This window comes from Oryza glaberrima, chromosome 3, assembly GCF_000147395.1.
Source record: "Oryza glaberrima chromosome 3, OglaRS2, whole genome shotgun sequence".
NCBI classification, from domain to species: Eukaryota; Viridiplantae; Streptophyta; class Magnoliopsida; order Poales; family Poaceae; genus Oryza; species Oryza glaberrima.
Window position 1 is genome coordinate 9,772,311 of NC_068328.1, and position 17,807 is coordinate 9,790,117.

Sequence of the window (17,807 nt, forward strand, 5' to 3'; positions counted from 1 at the left end):
TAAATTTTGTTAAAAGACATTCTCCCCTAATCTAATGCCAAACTTGTTAGTTGTCTGTTTGAGTTATATCTCATGTAAAACACCATCATACTCTCTTTTTTAAATCTGTTTTTACATTTTTCAAAATATGTATGTTTAACTTTAATTTCTTGACACCTATCTAAAATCCTACTCCCTCCGTCCCACGATATAAGAGATTTTGAGTTTTTGCTTGCAACGTTTGACCACTCGTTTTATTCAAAATTTTTTTGCAAATATAAAAAAACAAAAAGTTGTGCTTAAAGTACTATGGATAATAAAGTAAGTCACAAATAAAATAAACAATAATTTCAAAAAAAATTGAATAAGACGAGTGGTCAAACGTTGCAAGAAAAAACACAAAATCCCTTATATTATGGGACGGAAGGAATACGTAGCAAGAGCATTAATTATCATGAACGCTCCCATTAAGAGTGCTAGGTTGTTATATCGACTAGAAGCATACAAATAATTACTACCTCCATATCAAAGTGTTAGTATTTTTTTTATGTTTTAAAAAAGTACTCCCTTCGTCTTATAATAGGATTTTGACATTTTGCTTGCACTGTTTGACCACTCATCTTATTTAATTTTTTTTTTTGCAAATATAAAAAACGAAAAGTTGTGCTTAAATTACTTTGGATAATAAAGTAAGTCAAAAAAATAAATAATAATTTCAAATTTTTTTGAATAAAACCAATGGTGAAACAGTGCAGAAAAAGTTAAAATCCCTTATATTAAAGGACAGAGGGAGTAAGTGAGAATAAATGGAAGAAATATATGATTGGTTGAGAAGATAAAGTAGATGAAAGAGAATGATTGTGATTGGTAGAGAGGAAGAAGTATATGTAGAAATAGCTTTATTTTTGGGACAATGTATTGTGCTAGAAATAGTTATATTTTGGGACGGAGGTAGTATATAATAAGAAAATTTTAATCTAAATTTAGAATTTTGTCTGACTGGTTTTCTAACTAAAAGAGAACCGAAAATGTCAGCCGGTAACCGGTTCTGGCCAAACCGGTATGCCGGATCCTGGTCCTGATGCCGTACAATTGATGTGTGGTTGGAGTAGACATCACGTGAAAGAAGAAACGAGACGCCGCTATCGCCATTAAACTCCCGAACACAAACGATGATGACGCCTCAGCTGCTGGACCGCGATCAGTAACCACTAACCACACTACTACTTGTACTGCCTCCCAGTGGTACTTTGAGTAGAATCAATATGCACAACTTAGTTTAGAGACCTCACATGACACCACGTACATATGGCATTCATTTGCAGCCAATGGCAGACATTTGGATAGGAGATCATCACAGTAAACTAATGAGCTCGTAATTTATTAATTTGAGGGATCACGTCGTCGACCGTTACAAAGTCTACTGATCTGAGTTAATTATTTCACTCTTATTTTATAATATATAATATACTTGTGTATCGTCGGAACGAACCGAGTCTATACTTGTTAAAATGGTGTGAGTGCATAAACCGTAGGATACACAATTACTAGCTGATCACGGTGGAATTAGTACTGAGCACCATTAGAGAGGGCCAGATTGCAAGAGAGGTAGTAAAAGGGCGTTTACTACCAAATTACACGTTGTATGCTCGTTCGTTTCACGCTCAGCAGCTAAGCTCCTTCCCTGTTGGTCGTCGTGTTTGGGATCGTCAGATCGAGATCGAGGGGACCTAGGAGGTACCCCTCCGTGAAATGGAGAGAGAGTATATTTTTTCTCCTCTTTATTTTTAAGATATAGGGTTCAAACACAAACGCTTATAACATGGCGTACACTCATCCTTAAAAGTAAATAGGTACATTCTACTTCTATAAGATTAGTAAGATATAATTGGACACCCATGGTGTTCTTGACGCTAGTACTCCAAGTCTCCAATGCAGTGGTGAGTGGTGACTTCGTGAGGTGCATGTTGGTTGGGGTGTTGAAGGCACTCGCTCGTGGAGTCGTGGACTGTTGAACGGGAAATCCATGCATACCTGTACGGTGCGGCTATACACAGTTGGGAAGCAAACCTACTAGTACTAGCAAGCAGTAGTAGATTGCAACTCGCCACTTGTACTAGTACATCACGACGATGCCGCAGAAAACAATTGCTTTGGTGTCTTTTTAGAGTGGAAGATCACGGGCCACTGCCCACTGCATTGTCCATTTGTCCCCATGCATGTGAGTGGAGCACTATGATGATGATGTTTTGCACTCTACGGGTGGTCGAGTGAACAACAAGGAAAGCGTTGGTTGCACCAAGCGCGCACTCTTCTGCTACCGCGACGCATGCGCCGGACGCAATCAGATCGTGTGCACTGTGTTAGCGTTCGGACTTTTTCTTTGTACACCTGTGCAACTACGCCTCAGAACTGATTAAAATTAATCGAAGGGAGCATACTAGTAAACACAGGTAAACTTACCATTGTTAAATGCCAACCAATCAAGAACAGCATTTACTGATGGCCAACTGATGACTGCTTCCAGCGTGCGGCAGAGTAGACCACACTGAAAACACTAACACTGCAGGTGGTAGTAGGGCCAAAGCTTGGGTGGGACTCAAAAAGTGGGAAACACCTCAATCCAATTGCAGATATTATGCATTCAGTCAACAAAACATCCATGAGATGGGCCGCATTGCACACCTGCAAATAGTCGGCATGCAACAGCAAAGGGAGAACACCCACATAAAACGGCAAGGAGAATCGCCACGAGCAACCAACACACTGCGGCGATCACTGGCTACTAAATAATGCATAGAAAGAGCGAACTGACGAAGAGACTTACGAATGCTCAATCTATTTTCACCTCTTTTTTTTTTACAGGAATGATCCTACCTACCGGAAGTAAATGGAGATGAGAGGGATGTCGACGTCATTCCCATCATCATCTTCACAGGCAACGACGACATCCAGGTGCCTCCTGTATGCCGGAACGTCCACCTTCGCCACCTCCTTGGCGACATCCACGAGCTTCTTGTTCACTCGATCCTTGTGTCTCGGAAACATGGTGTTGTAAAGCAATGAAGTGCCGCAGGAGACACTGTACGCGCTCAGGCCCTTGTCACTCAGCCACTTGAGGAGTTCTGCGACAGTGATGTTGCCCTCGATAGACCACCGATCCCATACGGTCCATCTCATGTCTTGATGCTTGATCACCTTGGGTGGAAGAGGTTCAGCCATGGAGAACATTGGTATTGCCAAGTTAGCAAACGAATTGCGGTAGTCTTCGACGGGGTGCCCACCAGCCAGAACCTTGTAAAGCTCAAGGCACACAAGTCCTGTTGCCATGGCTGTCGAAGTTGCGATCGCCGGAATGATTCTTCCTGCAATGAACTTCGCCTTCAGCTTGTCGACCTCTTGAATACCATAGTTCCTTGCACGCATATTTGCAAGCCCAGCAATTAAATCCATGTGGAAGTTTGTGTCATCATCCTGTAAAACAATGTATGATGTATAAGCAAAACCAATCACTTCTGTTCATGGAGTGTTTTCTTTATTACACAAACCTAGAAAGTTTTGACAGAAATGCCTATAAAATATGCAAATTTCATGGCTTGTGAACCGAGAAATGCCCCTGGTTAAAAAAACATGAAATGTCTAATTCATGCTTCACACCAAAAATAATGAGGTAAGTTAATAAAGCGCATATCACACCCAACAACAGCCCTTTTAGGTAGGAAAACCACATATATTTATTAGATGCCAGTAAATCAAACAGACTAAAAGCTAATGTGTAAGGGATAAATGACTCTCATTCTCTCCACAAATGCTGACTGGATCTCTTTTTCTACGGGGAAGGGCAGAAGTCAAGAATGGATTACTATTAACAAGGGAAGAAGGAAACTGATATGGCAACTAAGCTGTATGATTCAGTACAAAGCACATGGCAACGTCTTGTTGATATTTTGCTTATCAGGTGTGAATTTTTTCATCAGTTGATATCCACAGAAAATCAGTTGTTTCCCAGCGTGGAAACACTTTCAAATAATGAACTTTGTACCAAAGAATGTCTTAACAGCTCACAAAGAAGCTACCAAAAAAACTAAGTAACTAACCTTCTCAAACTGAATAGCCTTCATCTGGAATCCAGGAGGTAATTTTTTTGCAGATGCTTCCAGCTTGGTTAAAAGATCTTCAATAACAGAAGCATCATCAACAGAAGCACTAGAGATGTTAGAAGCTTTCTCATCTGTCTCAATCTTAACCCCACTCTTCGGTTCAAATTCAGGCACTACAACCTTACTAACAGCATCGACCAGATTACTTGTGTTCTTTGCCCAGTCGGGTATGGAGATCCCGAATGACACTGCTCTCAATATGGAAGCAGCCAGTATGAAGTGAATGTGAGATGAATCCACAGTAGAGAATTGCAGTGGGCGAGGAAACCGTTTGGGGGCAGACCAGAAAAAAGCACCCGTGCTAGTGACCGCATCTTCAGGAAATGTGAATGTTAGCTGCTTCACACGATTAGCGAAGTAGTCTTCAAATCTGGTCAAAACAAAGGATATGTTATTGCATTGCATTTGAAGGGAGTTTGTTGGATTATATATTTAAGCCAAAATCATACTCATGTAGCTAAAATGGAAAGTGAAACAATAAAAAAATTAATTATTGGATCCACTAAAAGATGAGTGTATAGAGACAATAGATCATACTTCAGTCTAGCCCAGGCAATGCAATCTTCAAATCCATCACATCGCTCCTTGTCAAGGCATTCACAAACACGCTCGAGCAATTCCCTTGCTTGAGCATCACCTGCCTTTCTCATAGCAGCAGCATATTGAGCTGGATTGGAAATAAAAGAGTTCACTTCATTTGGAGTTTTCTCTAGCAAACCCTCAAACTCTGAACGAGCCCATGTCAGACAGTGGTCAATATTGTGTGGGAAAGAGTGGACTGTGCACATTGGTGCCTGTTTCTCAGGAGGGTCTCGGGATGCTCCATAGTTTTCAGTAAGGTGAGGAATTACCATTTGTGTATTGCATTTTGGACCCAATGTTCCAGATTCCAAAAGTGGTTTCTGGAAGTACAAGCATCTCATATCCATGTACATCCTAGCATTAACATTATCAAGTGCATTGATGATGACATCAAGGCCCTCCCAGAATTTGTCATGGAACACATGCTCAGTCTCTGGACAGGCACGATTCTGAAGAGCATTAATATGCAGGCTGGAGTTGATAGCACTAGCCGCTGCAGCTGCTACAGTAGATTTAGCCTGCCCAATATTCCAATCACGAAACAGAAATTGGCGGCTCAAGTTGCTTTTCTCAATGATATCATCATCTGTTATAGTTAGCTTTCCTTTAAGGCCACAAGATACTCCCATTAAAGCAAGATTCTTCAAGAATTCACACCCAAGAGCACCAGATCCCACAACAAAAACATTGGCATCTCTCATCTTTTTCTGAAGCTTAGAACCAAAAACAGATATCTGAGCATCATAGCGGCTATTCAATGGTTTCAAGTCTTTTGAGTCCAATGGATAGGTTGGTAGAGATTCCGCTGAATCAAAATAAAAGAACTGCAAAGACAAGAGTTATATCAGACAAAAACAACATATTTACTTCAGCCATAAAAGAGTTTACAGTTCATAAAATGCACCTGGTATTGAGGATGAAATTTCCCAGAGCATGCCTTAACAACTTCTTGGCCGACAATGCCACCAAACATCGCAGCCATTGGGTTTAGAACAGCTCTAGAACCACTTGCAAAATTTCGTAACAACTTCCCATCAAGCTCATCCATCTTGTAATCAATTGTAGCTTCATTGACAGAAGCAACAAACTCAATAAACCTTTGAGCATCTTGGTCACAGCCAGCACCAGGAAATCGCCCAAATTCTTTCCTGAACTTATCCAAAGCTAGAAATGCGAAGTGCAGAAGAGGAGGACGGTCAAACTTTGAGAAATCGCTCAAAAGGAAATTCCCTGGTTCTCTTATAGAATCTCTGAGACTCTTGAACTCTAAGTTGATCGGCTCTTTCACCTGAGTAACAATTCCACCTTTTGCATAAATACCAAATTTACTTGTATCCTCCTGGATGCAAAATGAATATGGCCTTGCATTTATTATCTTCCTTGGCTTGCCATCATTTAGTTCTGTCATCCCTTGGACCTCTGAGAAGACAACAAGATCACCATCTTGGAATTCAAGGCGCTCATCATCAACACAGGATATCATTGCAGGATTGTCATTGCTGATGGATGCAATTATACCAGTATGTGGTTCTTCACCATCAACATCCAGAACGGTAAACTTAGGCCCAAAGTCACAAAATACACTACCAAAAAGACCACAAACTTCTGCTTTGATAAAAGAAATTGAAGGCTGGTGGTTACGACAATAATCATCAAATTCAAACGCCTTGTCTAGACTTATGTCAGTGAAAACAACAGCCTGTAAATCAAAACCAGAAGCATGTTTAGTACATAAACATATCTTGTATAATAGCTGGTAAACACAGGGATGTTTAATCAAAATTACACAGTGCAAACCAAAGATTAATAGCAATACTACGAATAACAAAGTTATGTGGTGACAGCCAACTGTGTAGGCAGTGTAGCGTTAGCAAAATATTTGCTTCAGTCATAAAAGGTTTATTAATAGCTCACATTCAGGTCACTTGAATAGATAGTGCTAGTTATATAGATTGTCACATCATCCATGTCACATACTCCCTCCATCCCATAAAAAACAAACCTAGTACGTGATGTGACACATACTAATACCACGAATCTGGATACGCCTCTATCTAGATTCGTAGTACTCTATCTAGATTCATAGTACTAGGATGTGTCACATCCCTTACTAGGTTTGGTTTTTACGGGGCGGAGGGTGTACAATTGAATCAAAAATACTACAGTAGGTCTAGAAAAGTAGACCAGGGTCCAGAAAAATAGAGGATCATCCAAAAGACCAGTGTGAGTTCAGTAACCTTTTACCATGTAAAACCGAGATTAACTTCACCATACAAAACTAAATAATAACTTTCCATGTCACTTCAAGCAGAATTCACAGAAAAATAAAGGTAGATTTGCAACCTGTGAAGTTTATGGAAGTACCAGATTTTATCATAGTGAAAAGTTAACAGACCTGAAACTTTGAGAGGTGTTCATTGGTCAGATCTTCTGTCAGAGTAGATATAAGAACAGCATTGTTGAGTTCTTGCAGCTTTGCAGTGCAAGCAACAGCCCTATTCTTTCCAATATCATCTTCAGATAGGAAGAAATTGCCTGATAAGTCCCACATTTCCACATTTCCCATATCATGTAGGGTGATAGACTTAACACCCGCTAAAGCAAGATTCTTCGCTGTATGGGAAAAGATTGTTAGTTTCAAAGATCACACAAACCACATAGACACATGTCATAATAAAGTTATGATAATACCATACCAATAACAACAAGCCACGCAAGCATTAGCATGTGTGCACGTACATACGAAGAATATAGCCACACATTAATGGCCATGTTACTTCCCAAGGAAAAATTATAATTCATCAATCTGGTACATCAATACATGTCTCAAACTTTATAATAGTGGCAGGAACGGGAAAATGGAATAGACCTCGATTTCAATTTCATGAGAGGACAAATGTTTTGAACAAAAAAGCAATCCCAATAAAACTAACAGATACTATTTAACTGGGGGAGCAAGGGTAGCCAAATGCTAGCATCAAAACAAATATATCCAAGGCAGCTGGATCAAATTATTTCCTGTCTCGCTGCCAAAGCTGAATGGTACATATCCGGCTTAGGACTAGCCATCTGTCCATTTTAACACCCAAACCTAGCCAATGGACAAGTCTAAAAAAATCGTAATTCGAACTCAAAGTACTAAGTACTAACATCAGGTAGTATCACCAAAGAAACCAGCAGCCTGGCATTGGTCAGAGTTTTCATAGCAGCAAAGCAACCAGATGTCAGTAGTGGTGTTCCTGCCTTTTTAATCGTGAACATATAGAGCTATCAATGTACATACATCCTACACCCATAAAGAACACCAAACAAGATTTACGGAATAAAAACAGTCGGGCCCTTAAAGGTTTAAGCAACAAAATGTCCCCAAATCCGCAAATAGAAAGTAACAACAACAGCATCCACATTCCTGTAAGTTCCACCTGAAACTCAATTCAAATGCGCAATCTAAGGCCATCACTTAGTTTGCTTCTCTGTACTGTCTACCGATGAGAAACAACATCCAAATTTTATTCATCAGTGCAACAAATCTAACATGCCTGCGCATTGCATTGCTAAATATGTTGTGATGCACCAAAATAATCCACATGACAATAAAAACATCAAACAGATTAAACTTCAGCAAAACTAACTGTAAGCAACATCACACCAACAAAGTACTACTAAGCGAGTATCAATTAAATATCCAGATCAGAAATCGAGGGAGACACATACCAATCTCAGCCCCAAGCCCGTTCAGTCCGGAGACGAGGACGTTGGACGCGAAGAGCCGCCGCATCGTCTCCCTCCCGTACACGGCGAGCTGCCTGCTGTGCAGGTCCTCGTCGATCTCCGCCACCTCGCTCCCATTGCCGCTCACCCCACCCCCACCGCCGCCCGCCTCCCCAGCCACCATCGCCTCCGCCTCCGACGCCGATCCCCCTACCCGCGCCTTCTTCGCCGGCGCGTCGCTGCTGCTCTCAGCCTCAGCGCCGTCCGCTCTCTTCGTCGGAAGCATATAGCGCGACGGACCACCTGCATCGATCGCCACCACCGAATCGAATCAAACATCCAAAAGAAAACTCAAAATAAAAAAAAAAAAAACCAAAACCCCCAGGACGAACCAGGAAATGGCGATCGGAGCAGAGTACGGATCGAAGAACGGAGACCGATCCGGATGCGGGCGATCGGAAGGTGGCGGCTAGGGATTCGCTCCGCGCGGCGCCGCCACCCTGTGGATGGTTGTGCCTTGCCTCTTCCCTTCCCTTCCCTTCGGCTTGGATGCTATGCCGGCGGAGAAGAGTATATATAACAGTCGCGTGGCGTGGGGAATGGGGTTTTGCGGCAAGCTGGGCAAGCGAGGGAGGGGATGGATGGTACAGGAGTACAAGAGGAGAGGATTAGGGAGGATCGTGGCCGTTGGATGCTGGTATGGACGGCTGTGATGGTGTGAAGGTGGCGTACTCGCATGTTTTGCCGTTTGTTTAGCCATATGTACGACTAGAGATAAAACAATACACCCTCCGTCCAAAAAAAGACAAAACCTGGTTTCCGTGTCCAACGTTTGACCGTTTGTCTTATTTGAAAAAATTATGAAAAAAATTAAAAAGACAAGTCACGCATAAAATATTAATCATGTTTTATCATCTAACAACAATGAAAATACGAATTATAAAAAAATTTCATATAAGATGGACAGTCAAAGTTGGACACGAAAACCCAGGGTTTGCCTTTTTTTTTGGGACGGAGGGAGTAGGTGAAACTAGCATGGTAGCATGTACATATTGATTGAGCGGGTAGTATCGTTATATTTTTTATATAATAGTATATATTTTTATATTTTATTATTAAAATATACTCACTCTATCCCATAATATTTCCATAATACAAGTCGTGCACATATTCCAATATTCAACTTTAAAAACATTAGACCAACAATTATTATAATATAAATTAAATTTTATTTGCTAAAATTAATATCATCGGATTGATATTTAAATTTACTTTAAGGTAGTTATAATAAGATTAGTTTTGAAGACCGTGCCAAGTTTGACCGTGCCTTATATTATGAGATAGAGAGAGTATTAAAATATTGATATAATTTTTAATTATGTACTAACTTGACTAGACTAACTAATATGTAATATTCATACTGTAGTGTACTAGAAAAAATACACGTGCGTTGCAACGGGTAAACTATTAGCTGATTAGTGTTTAGTTTTTCATGATATGAGCCTTTAAGAAAATATACTAATGCTATTTCATAAAAATAAAAAATACTTAGTAGAGAAATAAACTGATTTCAGCCCGGCCCAAAAACTTCCGTCTTGCTTCTATGCGGATCGCGCCCATGCGGCCCATGAGGTGGCCCAGCAGCACAGCGGCCCAATGCGGGATCGATCTGAGCCATTCGTTTTGATGGACGGCTCAAATCGGTTCCAAATATATCAAAAGCACTGGTGCAACAAACCCAAACCCTAGTTTCACCTTTCCACCCCCCACAGCGGGCTGCCTTTCCCCCTCCCCTTCCCTCCCCTTTCCCCACCGATGGCACCGCTACCTCTCAGAATCTCCCTACCAACAACGCTACTCACCCCTCCCCCCCACCGGCGCTCTCACTCCCCGCATCGGCAATCCCTTTCATCCACGTCGGGGTGCCGCCATCGCCCGCTCCTCGCCAGATCCGGTGGGTCGGCGGCTCCCCGGCGGCGCGGTGGCTCAGAATATGGCTCCTCCGTCTCTCTCTCGGCTTCTCCCCGGCGCAGCGGCAGGTCGGCGGATCCCCGACGCAATAGCGATATGGCTGCGGGTCGGCGGATCCCTCCGGCGCAACAACGGTGCGACTGGTCGGCGGCGTGGCGGATCCCCGACGCAGCAACGGCAGTACGTCAGTGAGTCGGCGGATCCCTCCAAGCGCAACGACGACGCGGCTAGTTAGCAGCTCCATGGCGGTGCGGCGGATCCTCGGCGCAGTAGCCGGTCAACAGCTCCCGGCAGCGACGCGGTGTGGAGGTCTGGCGAGGAGCGGCAACGTCCTCCCGCTCGCCCCTCCCTTTCCTATGTGATCTGTTTTATGGTCCGTTTAGATTATCTCTTGTCCTATGATCTATTTTGGATGATTTTGTGATGATTCCGATTTGGATTGAGATTTTATTTTTGTTTGGATTATGATAGTTTGGGATTTTGAGAGGGGGTGCGTATTATGGGCGACGGACGAACGGAAGCCTTACGTTTTTTATGTTTTTTCTCCGCGTCGAATTGAATCGGACTTTCCTTTTTTTGTTTTTTCATCCTTTTTTCGTTATTACATGATATTAGTAGTAAGATATGCATGATATTTATTAATTATTTTAAAATTATAGTTTTAGCTAATTCTAAATTGTATTCCTATATAGACTCTAAACTTATCTTCTAATATTTCTTATTTTTTTAATTCAGTAGTCATGTTATTACAAACTTTATTCCAATACGGACTCTAAACCCTTCTTTTAATATTCCTTATTTTAAAATCTCGAATTTTGGTTATTTATAAATTGTATTTCTATATAAACTTTAGACTCCTATTCCAAAATTCCTTATTTTGTAGTTCCAAATTTCTCTCATTTATAAATTGTTTTTTTATTATATGTAGTCTAAACTCATCTTTCAATATTTCTTTTTTAAATTCCGAATTTCAGTTATATTCCAAATTGTATTGTATTCATATATTCATATATGAATTTCTTTTTCTAATATTTCTTATATTTTCAATTTTGAATTTTAACTTCTTCTAAGTTGTATTTCTATATGGACTCTCTATTCTTTTTCTAATACTTTTTATTTTTAAATTTCGAATTTTAGTTTTTTTTTCTAAGTTGTAATTTTGTATGGACTCTATATTCTACTTTTATTTTTTATTTTTTTTAATTACGAATTTCAATTAGATCTAAATTATATATGTATTTCTATATGCACTCTAAACTTATCTTTCTAAACTTATCTTTCAATGTTCCTTATTTCTAATTTTGAATTTCAGTCATTTCTAGATTGTATTCATATATGGACTCTATATTGTTTTTTCCAATATTCCTTAGTTATTTATAGGTTCTATTTCTATATGGTCTCTAACCTCTTCTTTTAGTTTTCTTATTTTTTATTCCGAATTTTTATTAGCTCTAAATTATATTCCTATATCGACTCTAGTCTCCTTTTTCAATATTTCTTATTTTCTAATTCCGAATTTAAACTATTTTAAATTATATTCCAATATGGACACTTCTTTTTATTTTTCTCCGAGTAATGTTGGAATTTCTAAGCTGTGAAAGCAATCGTGGAGGCTTCTTTTCTATTACATTAATAAGTTAAGGGAGTAGCTATATTTTATGGCGTCAATTTTTCACCAAAAAATCGGCAGCATGTATTTACATTGAAAGTCCCTAAACTCACTAAAATTACACACACACACACACACATATATATATATACACACACTCTAATTAGTATGTAATTACAGTGTAAATATGAAGTAATTATGGTATATACCTCCTCTGTCCCATTTTAAGTGCAACCATATGTTTCCGCGCTCAACTTTGCTCATTCGTTTTATTTGAATTTTTTAATAATTGGTATTTTTATTATTATGAGATGATAAAATATGAATATTATTTTGTACGTGACTTAAGTTTTTAATTTTTTTTAAAAAAATTTCAAATAAAACGAACGATCAAAATTGTGCATGAAAAATCATGGCTGTGCTTAAAATGGGACGGAGGGAGTAACTAGCATTATACTAATTACTGGTACTCAAATTTGTTTATGTGAATTCCTATATCTTTCTACTAGTATTAAATAGGTGGTTCCTGTATACCGCTACAGCCTACGCACGTACTACTACTACACGAATCTCAACGGAGCATCAGCGGTCTAAAATCTTAATGTGATTAGCAACAAAAATATGGCGCAACAAATTTAGCAAATCCGTAAGTTAATAGATTATTTTGTTCTTTTACCCAAAACGCGCGCAGATGTGAAGATGTGTTTTTCACTAACAAGCCTTAGCTGCTTCACATTTTTTTAGCATATGTAAAACCTCACAAGTGTTGCGTGCACACTTATCAAATTATTTGTGTGGCTCTGTCAACAAAAGCGACTAATTAAACAGAACCTACCATTACAATGAACCAAACTTGCAGCCCCGTGCAATAGCGAAAAGAGAAACCAACAGGGACATAGATTTTCAACCATCTAAATAGTTATTAAATTTTTTTTTACAAAGACAACATAGATTAGTATATGAAATATATCACTGCACAAACGACTTCTACAAGTTATAACAAAAACAACAAATTAAACTGAAAATAGTTATCGTACATTCGCATCTATATTTGTTATTTTTGTTACAACTTGTAGACGAAGTAAAATTTTAACTTGCGTGTTTGTGGATTGATATAATTTATATTAATCTATCTTACCATTTTTAAAAAAATTTTATGACTATTTATATGACATACAGGATTATCTTCTTCTCTAGGGATGAAATCATTTTCCCAAACCAACAGGAGGAGAATCTTTTCAGCTGCACCTAGGCTGAACGTAAACCAACAACAACAACAATTAATCTGATGGCCTGTAACTTAACATACCTGGTTCAATCTTAACACACAAAGAGACACATGATCACACATTCCATCTGGACCCGTTTTCACTTCAGCAAAGATGAACTTGGGAACAAGCTAGGTCAGGAGGTGCCAATGCAAGGGTCCCGTAGTTCGAGTTCGAGGATCGTACGTCTCTCATCAACCACGCACGCCGACGTCTACTCCCCGCGATCCGGCGGCGGAACTCGTCAGCGAGCACAGACTGGCGCCGGGAATTAACCCAAAAGGGACCAGCAGCGTCTGCTACTTCTTTCTGCTCCGGGAGGGTGGGCCAGCGCGCGATCGGCGGCGCCGGCGGCGAGAGCGTGTGGAAGTCGGAGTGTGGCAAGAAGGCCGTACGTACGTGAGCGGCGGCGATGGCCGCCTCGAGCGTCGGGTACCTCCAGAAGTTCTCCCCTACGGTGTCTACGTACGAGCCGTCGATCGCGGCGTCGCCGTCGGGGTCGGCACGCACGTTCTCATGCACGAGGCTTGGGTGGTGCATGACCGATCGAGTACGGCCTCGACGACGCCACCGACGGAGCGCGCGGAGAAGCATGCAGGTACGTGCTTTGCAAGGTCTATATATATATATATATATATCGCTCGCCGCGCGCGGTCTGCGTGGAGGCGCGCACGGCAAAGGCGGCGTATTATTCGTCGTGCCGCGGCTCTCCAAGAGGATCGAAGGCGGACGACGGCGTCGATCACCCGGCCGGAGGCGCCACCGAGTGCGCGGCCGCAGTAAGAGGCCGCGGGAGCGAGAACGAAGAGCAGTTGCGCTAGCTCCTGCCGGAGTTGGACCTGGATGTGCGCTGCTGTCCGCCTGTACCGCGCCGATGGACGACGACAGCTTGGGAATGGAATTCAGCACGGCCACACGATAAAACAATATACTCCCTCTGTTTCGAAATATTTGACACCGTTGACTTTTTAACACATGTTTGACCGTTCGTCTTATTCAAAAACTTTTATGAAATATGTAAAATTATATGCCTATATAAAAATATATTTAACAATGAATCAAACGATAGGAAAAGAATTAATAATTACTTAAATTTTTGAATAAGACGAATGATCAAACATGTGCTAAAAAGACAACGGTGTCAAATATTTCGAAACGGAGTAAGTACAAGATATATGTTGAACGACGACGAACCTTTGCCGTGGTCTCCGACTATGGAAGTAGCTAGCTGCATGAGAACATGCATGAGAGCCAGGGACTGTTGCTAGCTACGTACGAATCACATGCAACGCATAGCAACCACTCTGCCTATCGTATGCTTTTTAATATATAAATGCTGAAATTTCAGGGAAAGAAACTGAAGAAAAGGAACGATTTTTCCTATAGAGGTTTTTAAATTATATGTGCTCACCATGCATGCAGGCGCCGATATTAGCTTCATTGTCCTTGTGCATGGCTGCATGCATGCATATGAGTATTAATTTAGTTTGTATACTAGATTAAACACAATTAATTAACTTGACAAGGATGGTTTCATTCAGTCATATGGAATGTACTACATGATTACAATGCAACAATCTTTGTTGCGAGGATCAGATTGAGTGAACGGCCGGGTGTCATTTTGTGCCCTAGCAAAGATTTGGTAGTTTCAAATAGTAGTAGTTATTTGGGTAGAGACAAATTTGTGCATAGGTAATAACAAATGTATTCTACCAAATTTATTTGGTGGTGATAAAACTTGCTACTAGTACTCTCTCCGTTTCACATTCTAAGTCACTCTAGCATCTCTCACATTCATATTGATGTTAATGAATCTAGACATATATATCTATCTAGATTCATTAAGATCAATATGAATATGAGAAATGTTAGAACGATTTACATTGTGAAATGGAGGAAGTAACATTTTCATAGGGTTTCCAAGCGAACCAAATCACTTTATCGGTAGGGAGTAATTAAAGATCACTAGAACAATTGCACGTACGGTCGAATTCCTTGTGTATCAAAACCAACAACCCCCCACCAACAAAAGAAAGAAAAGAAAAAGCAAAAGAGAAAGATACCCAAGGCTAGTCGGGGGACTTGGGACTTTGGGGAGACGTTGTGGGGCCCGTGAACAAGAAGATTGCCCATGGTGAGCCTTCCACGGCGCCGAGCTTGCACTCGGGTGCAGCCGTGCAGTGTACCACCCACACGTTTATTTCGAAAATGCATGGTTCAAAAGTTGTACATACTGCCACTTTGGGGGGTAGTATCTGCTTGGGATTCGAGCAGCAGCTACTGGCACTGGCAGTGCAGTGCAGAGCAAAAAAGAAGAAGCAAAAGACACAGACGACCCGCTCGATGGAAAGAAAGAAACCAGCTACGACTGTTCATTCTCAGTCAGGGCATTTGCATTGTGCTGTGTTTCATCAGCTTCTCCTCCGTCCGCCTCTTCCACCACCGCACCGCACCGCCACCGCACCATGACGCCGGCGAGAGGTCCCAGGCTGGACTGCCATTTCGCGTGGGACGGCAACGACGCGCATGGCGTCCCGTTCCTTCCGCCGGTTACGAGACAGCCCGTGGACAGCACGTACTACTACTCTCCCAATCTCTCCCCCAAAGTATTTCCTTTTTTTTTAATCGGATGTTCCTGAAGGTACCCCAAATTATTTCTTGCTTGCTTGAATCGACACGTGTGGTGTGTCTCCTGATCTCTATTTGTTCTTTGTTTGCTCTGTTGAAGCCCAACCCTAAGCCCAACCCCAAAAATAGGGCCCATTGGATGGGGGAGTTTTTTTTTTTTTTTTTTTTGGGGGGGGGGGGGGGTGGGGGGAGTTGTTGGGGGACCTAAGTTTTCTGTAGAAAACCAACGTTGAAATTGGATTAAGCAGACTTCTACGGTGCTCACGCGGCGGTGGAATCATTCGACATCCTCAGGGACCAATTGGATGATGCCCCGAATTTGAACCAGAAGAGGCTGGTCATGATGGAGGAAAATGCTTTCAGAATACTGAAGAACATTGGTGTCACGACAAAGGAAGCGTATGATGCCGCACCCCCGGGAACAGGCTTCGTCAAGAATGTGGAGGTGCGAGAGAGACTGAGATACATAATTACTGGATCCATGCGTACCAATCACACACACATTGTGTGTGCGCGCGCGTGCATGTACTCCTATATGTGTGCATTACTAGACTAGCTAATTAATTACTGGAGTTCACTTTGAATTATTATTTCTTTCTCTTTCAGGGTCTGCCCAATTACAAGATTGAAAATTATCGAGTACTCTACTTGAAGAGCAACTGCTGGCACGAAGGTGCGTCCAGCGAGATCATCGACGCTTATCCATTGTGGAGGTCCAGTGTACGGATGGTTCGCCTACGACGACTCGTTCCAGGATGCCAAGGGCGAAATTTATCGCGTCCCATCCGCACCATCGACCATGATCTCCCCGATCGTCCGAACCCATGCCCTACTTCTCTACGGCTATGGAGCACAGGGTAGGACTGGGTTGTTCGATTACCAGAACAACTGGGGTCCTGAGTACCATAATGGTGGGCGTGGCATTATGGACAGTGCCAACATCATTGGAACCATTGTTCCTGATGTTACATTTGCAGGCATTGCATTTTAGAGATGAAGGGCTGAATTAGAATAATATTAGGAGAGTCAGGATAGAACATGCTAATTTTGATCTCGATGACAACTTATTGTCTGCCGCAATCGAGCAGGGAGCCTGCTGCAATAACAAGCTGAAGCACTCTGATTACAAAATCATCTATGCTCCTTTGTGATATACATTCTGTTGTCTGGGAATATTGGAATGATAAGTTGAAACACTCTGATTAGAAAATTATGTATTAATGCTCCTTTGTGATATATGTACATTCTGTTGGCTGGGCAGTGGGCTCTGGGATAGTATTGCAGCAACTGCTTTGTGCTTGTGAATACGTACTGCTGCCACGTTTGGATATATAGTACTCTCGCTTGGTAAGAAACTAGTAAATGATTGCGCGCTACGCCGCGCCCCGTGCATGATATACATGAAGCTAGTATATGTGGCTGTCTTCAAGTTGTATTTTGTAAGTCTATCCATCAGATGTAATAACACATATATTTATTTGGTACGTACTACTTAAACCAGATGTTCTTTTCTCCCGTAAATTAACGTATTATTAATTGAGTTTTAATTGTTATAAACTTGAAAAAAAATTAATCTGATATTTTATAGCAACTTCTATATAAAATGTTTTTTTTTCACAAAACACACCGTTTAGCAGTTTAAAAAACGTGCAACGAGTATCTAATTTTCATCCTCTGCTTACAGCAAAACATATAATCCAGCTAAAGCAAAGTTAATGTGCAATGGCGCAACGACAAAAACATCTAGTAGCTTGCTCACATTATGCACTATCACCGCATTTGTACCTATATCTTTGGTCTGCAACCAAAATTATTACCAGCGAAAAGAATTTCATTAGGTTGGTCTAAAAACATCCAACAATGGATGCAAATACCAGACTTGGTAACAACAAAAATGGT

The 17,807-nt window shown here is 41.1% G+C and overlaps 1 protein-coding gene and 1 pseudogene across 1 annotated transcript; one reads left to right on the forward strand and one right to left on the reverse strand.

The window, feature by feature from the left end:
- Positions 1–2,550: 2,550 nt before the first annotated feature.
- Positions 2,551–8,997, reverse strand: LOC127767565 (ubiquitin-activating enzyme E1 3-like). Its single transcript, XM_052292941.1, has 7 exons — positions 8,825–8,997; positions 8,436–8,735; positions 7,117–7,334; positions 5,626–6,420; positions 4,677–5,545; positions 4,077–4,509; positions 2,551–3,453 (listed from the first exon to the last, which is right to left on the reverse strand). Exons 2-7 carry the CDS (start codon positions 8,716–8,718, stop codon positions 2,857–2,859), a joined length of 3,195 nt encoding a protein of 1,064 aa, XP_052148901.1. The 5' UTR covers positions 8,719–8,735; positions 8,825–8,997; the 3' UTR covers positions 2,551–2,856.
- Positions 8,998–15,806: 6,809 nt separating this feature from the next.
- LOC127766081 (oryzain gamma chain-like) lies at positions 15,807–16,899 on the forward strand (annotated as a pseudogene).
- Positions 16,900–17,807: the final 908 nt, after the last annotated feature.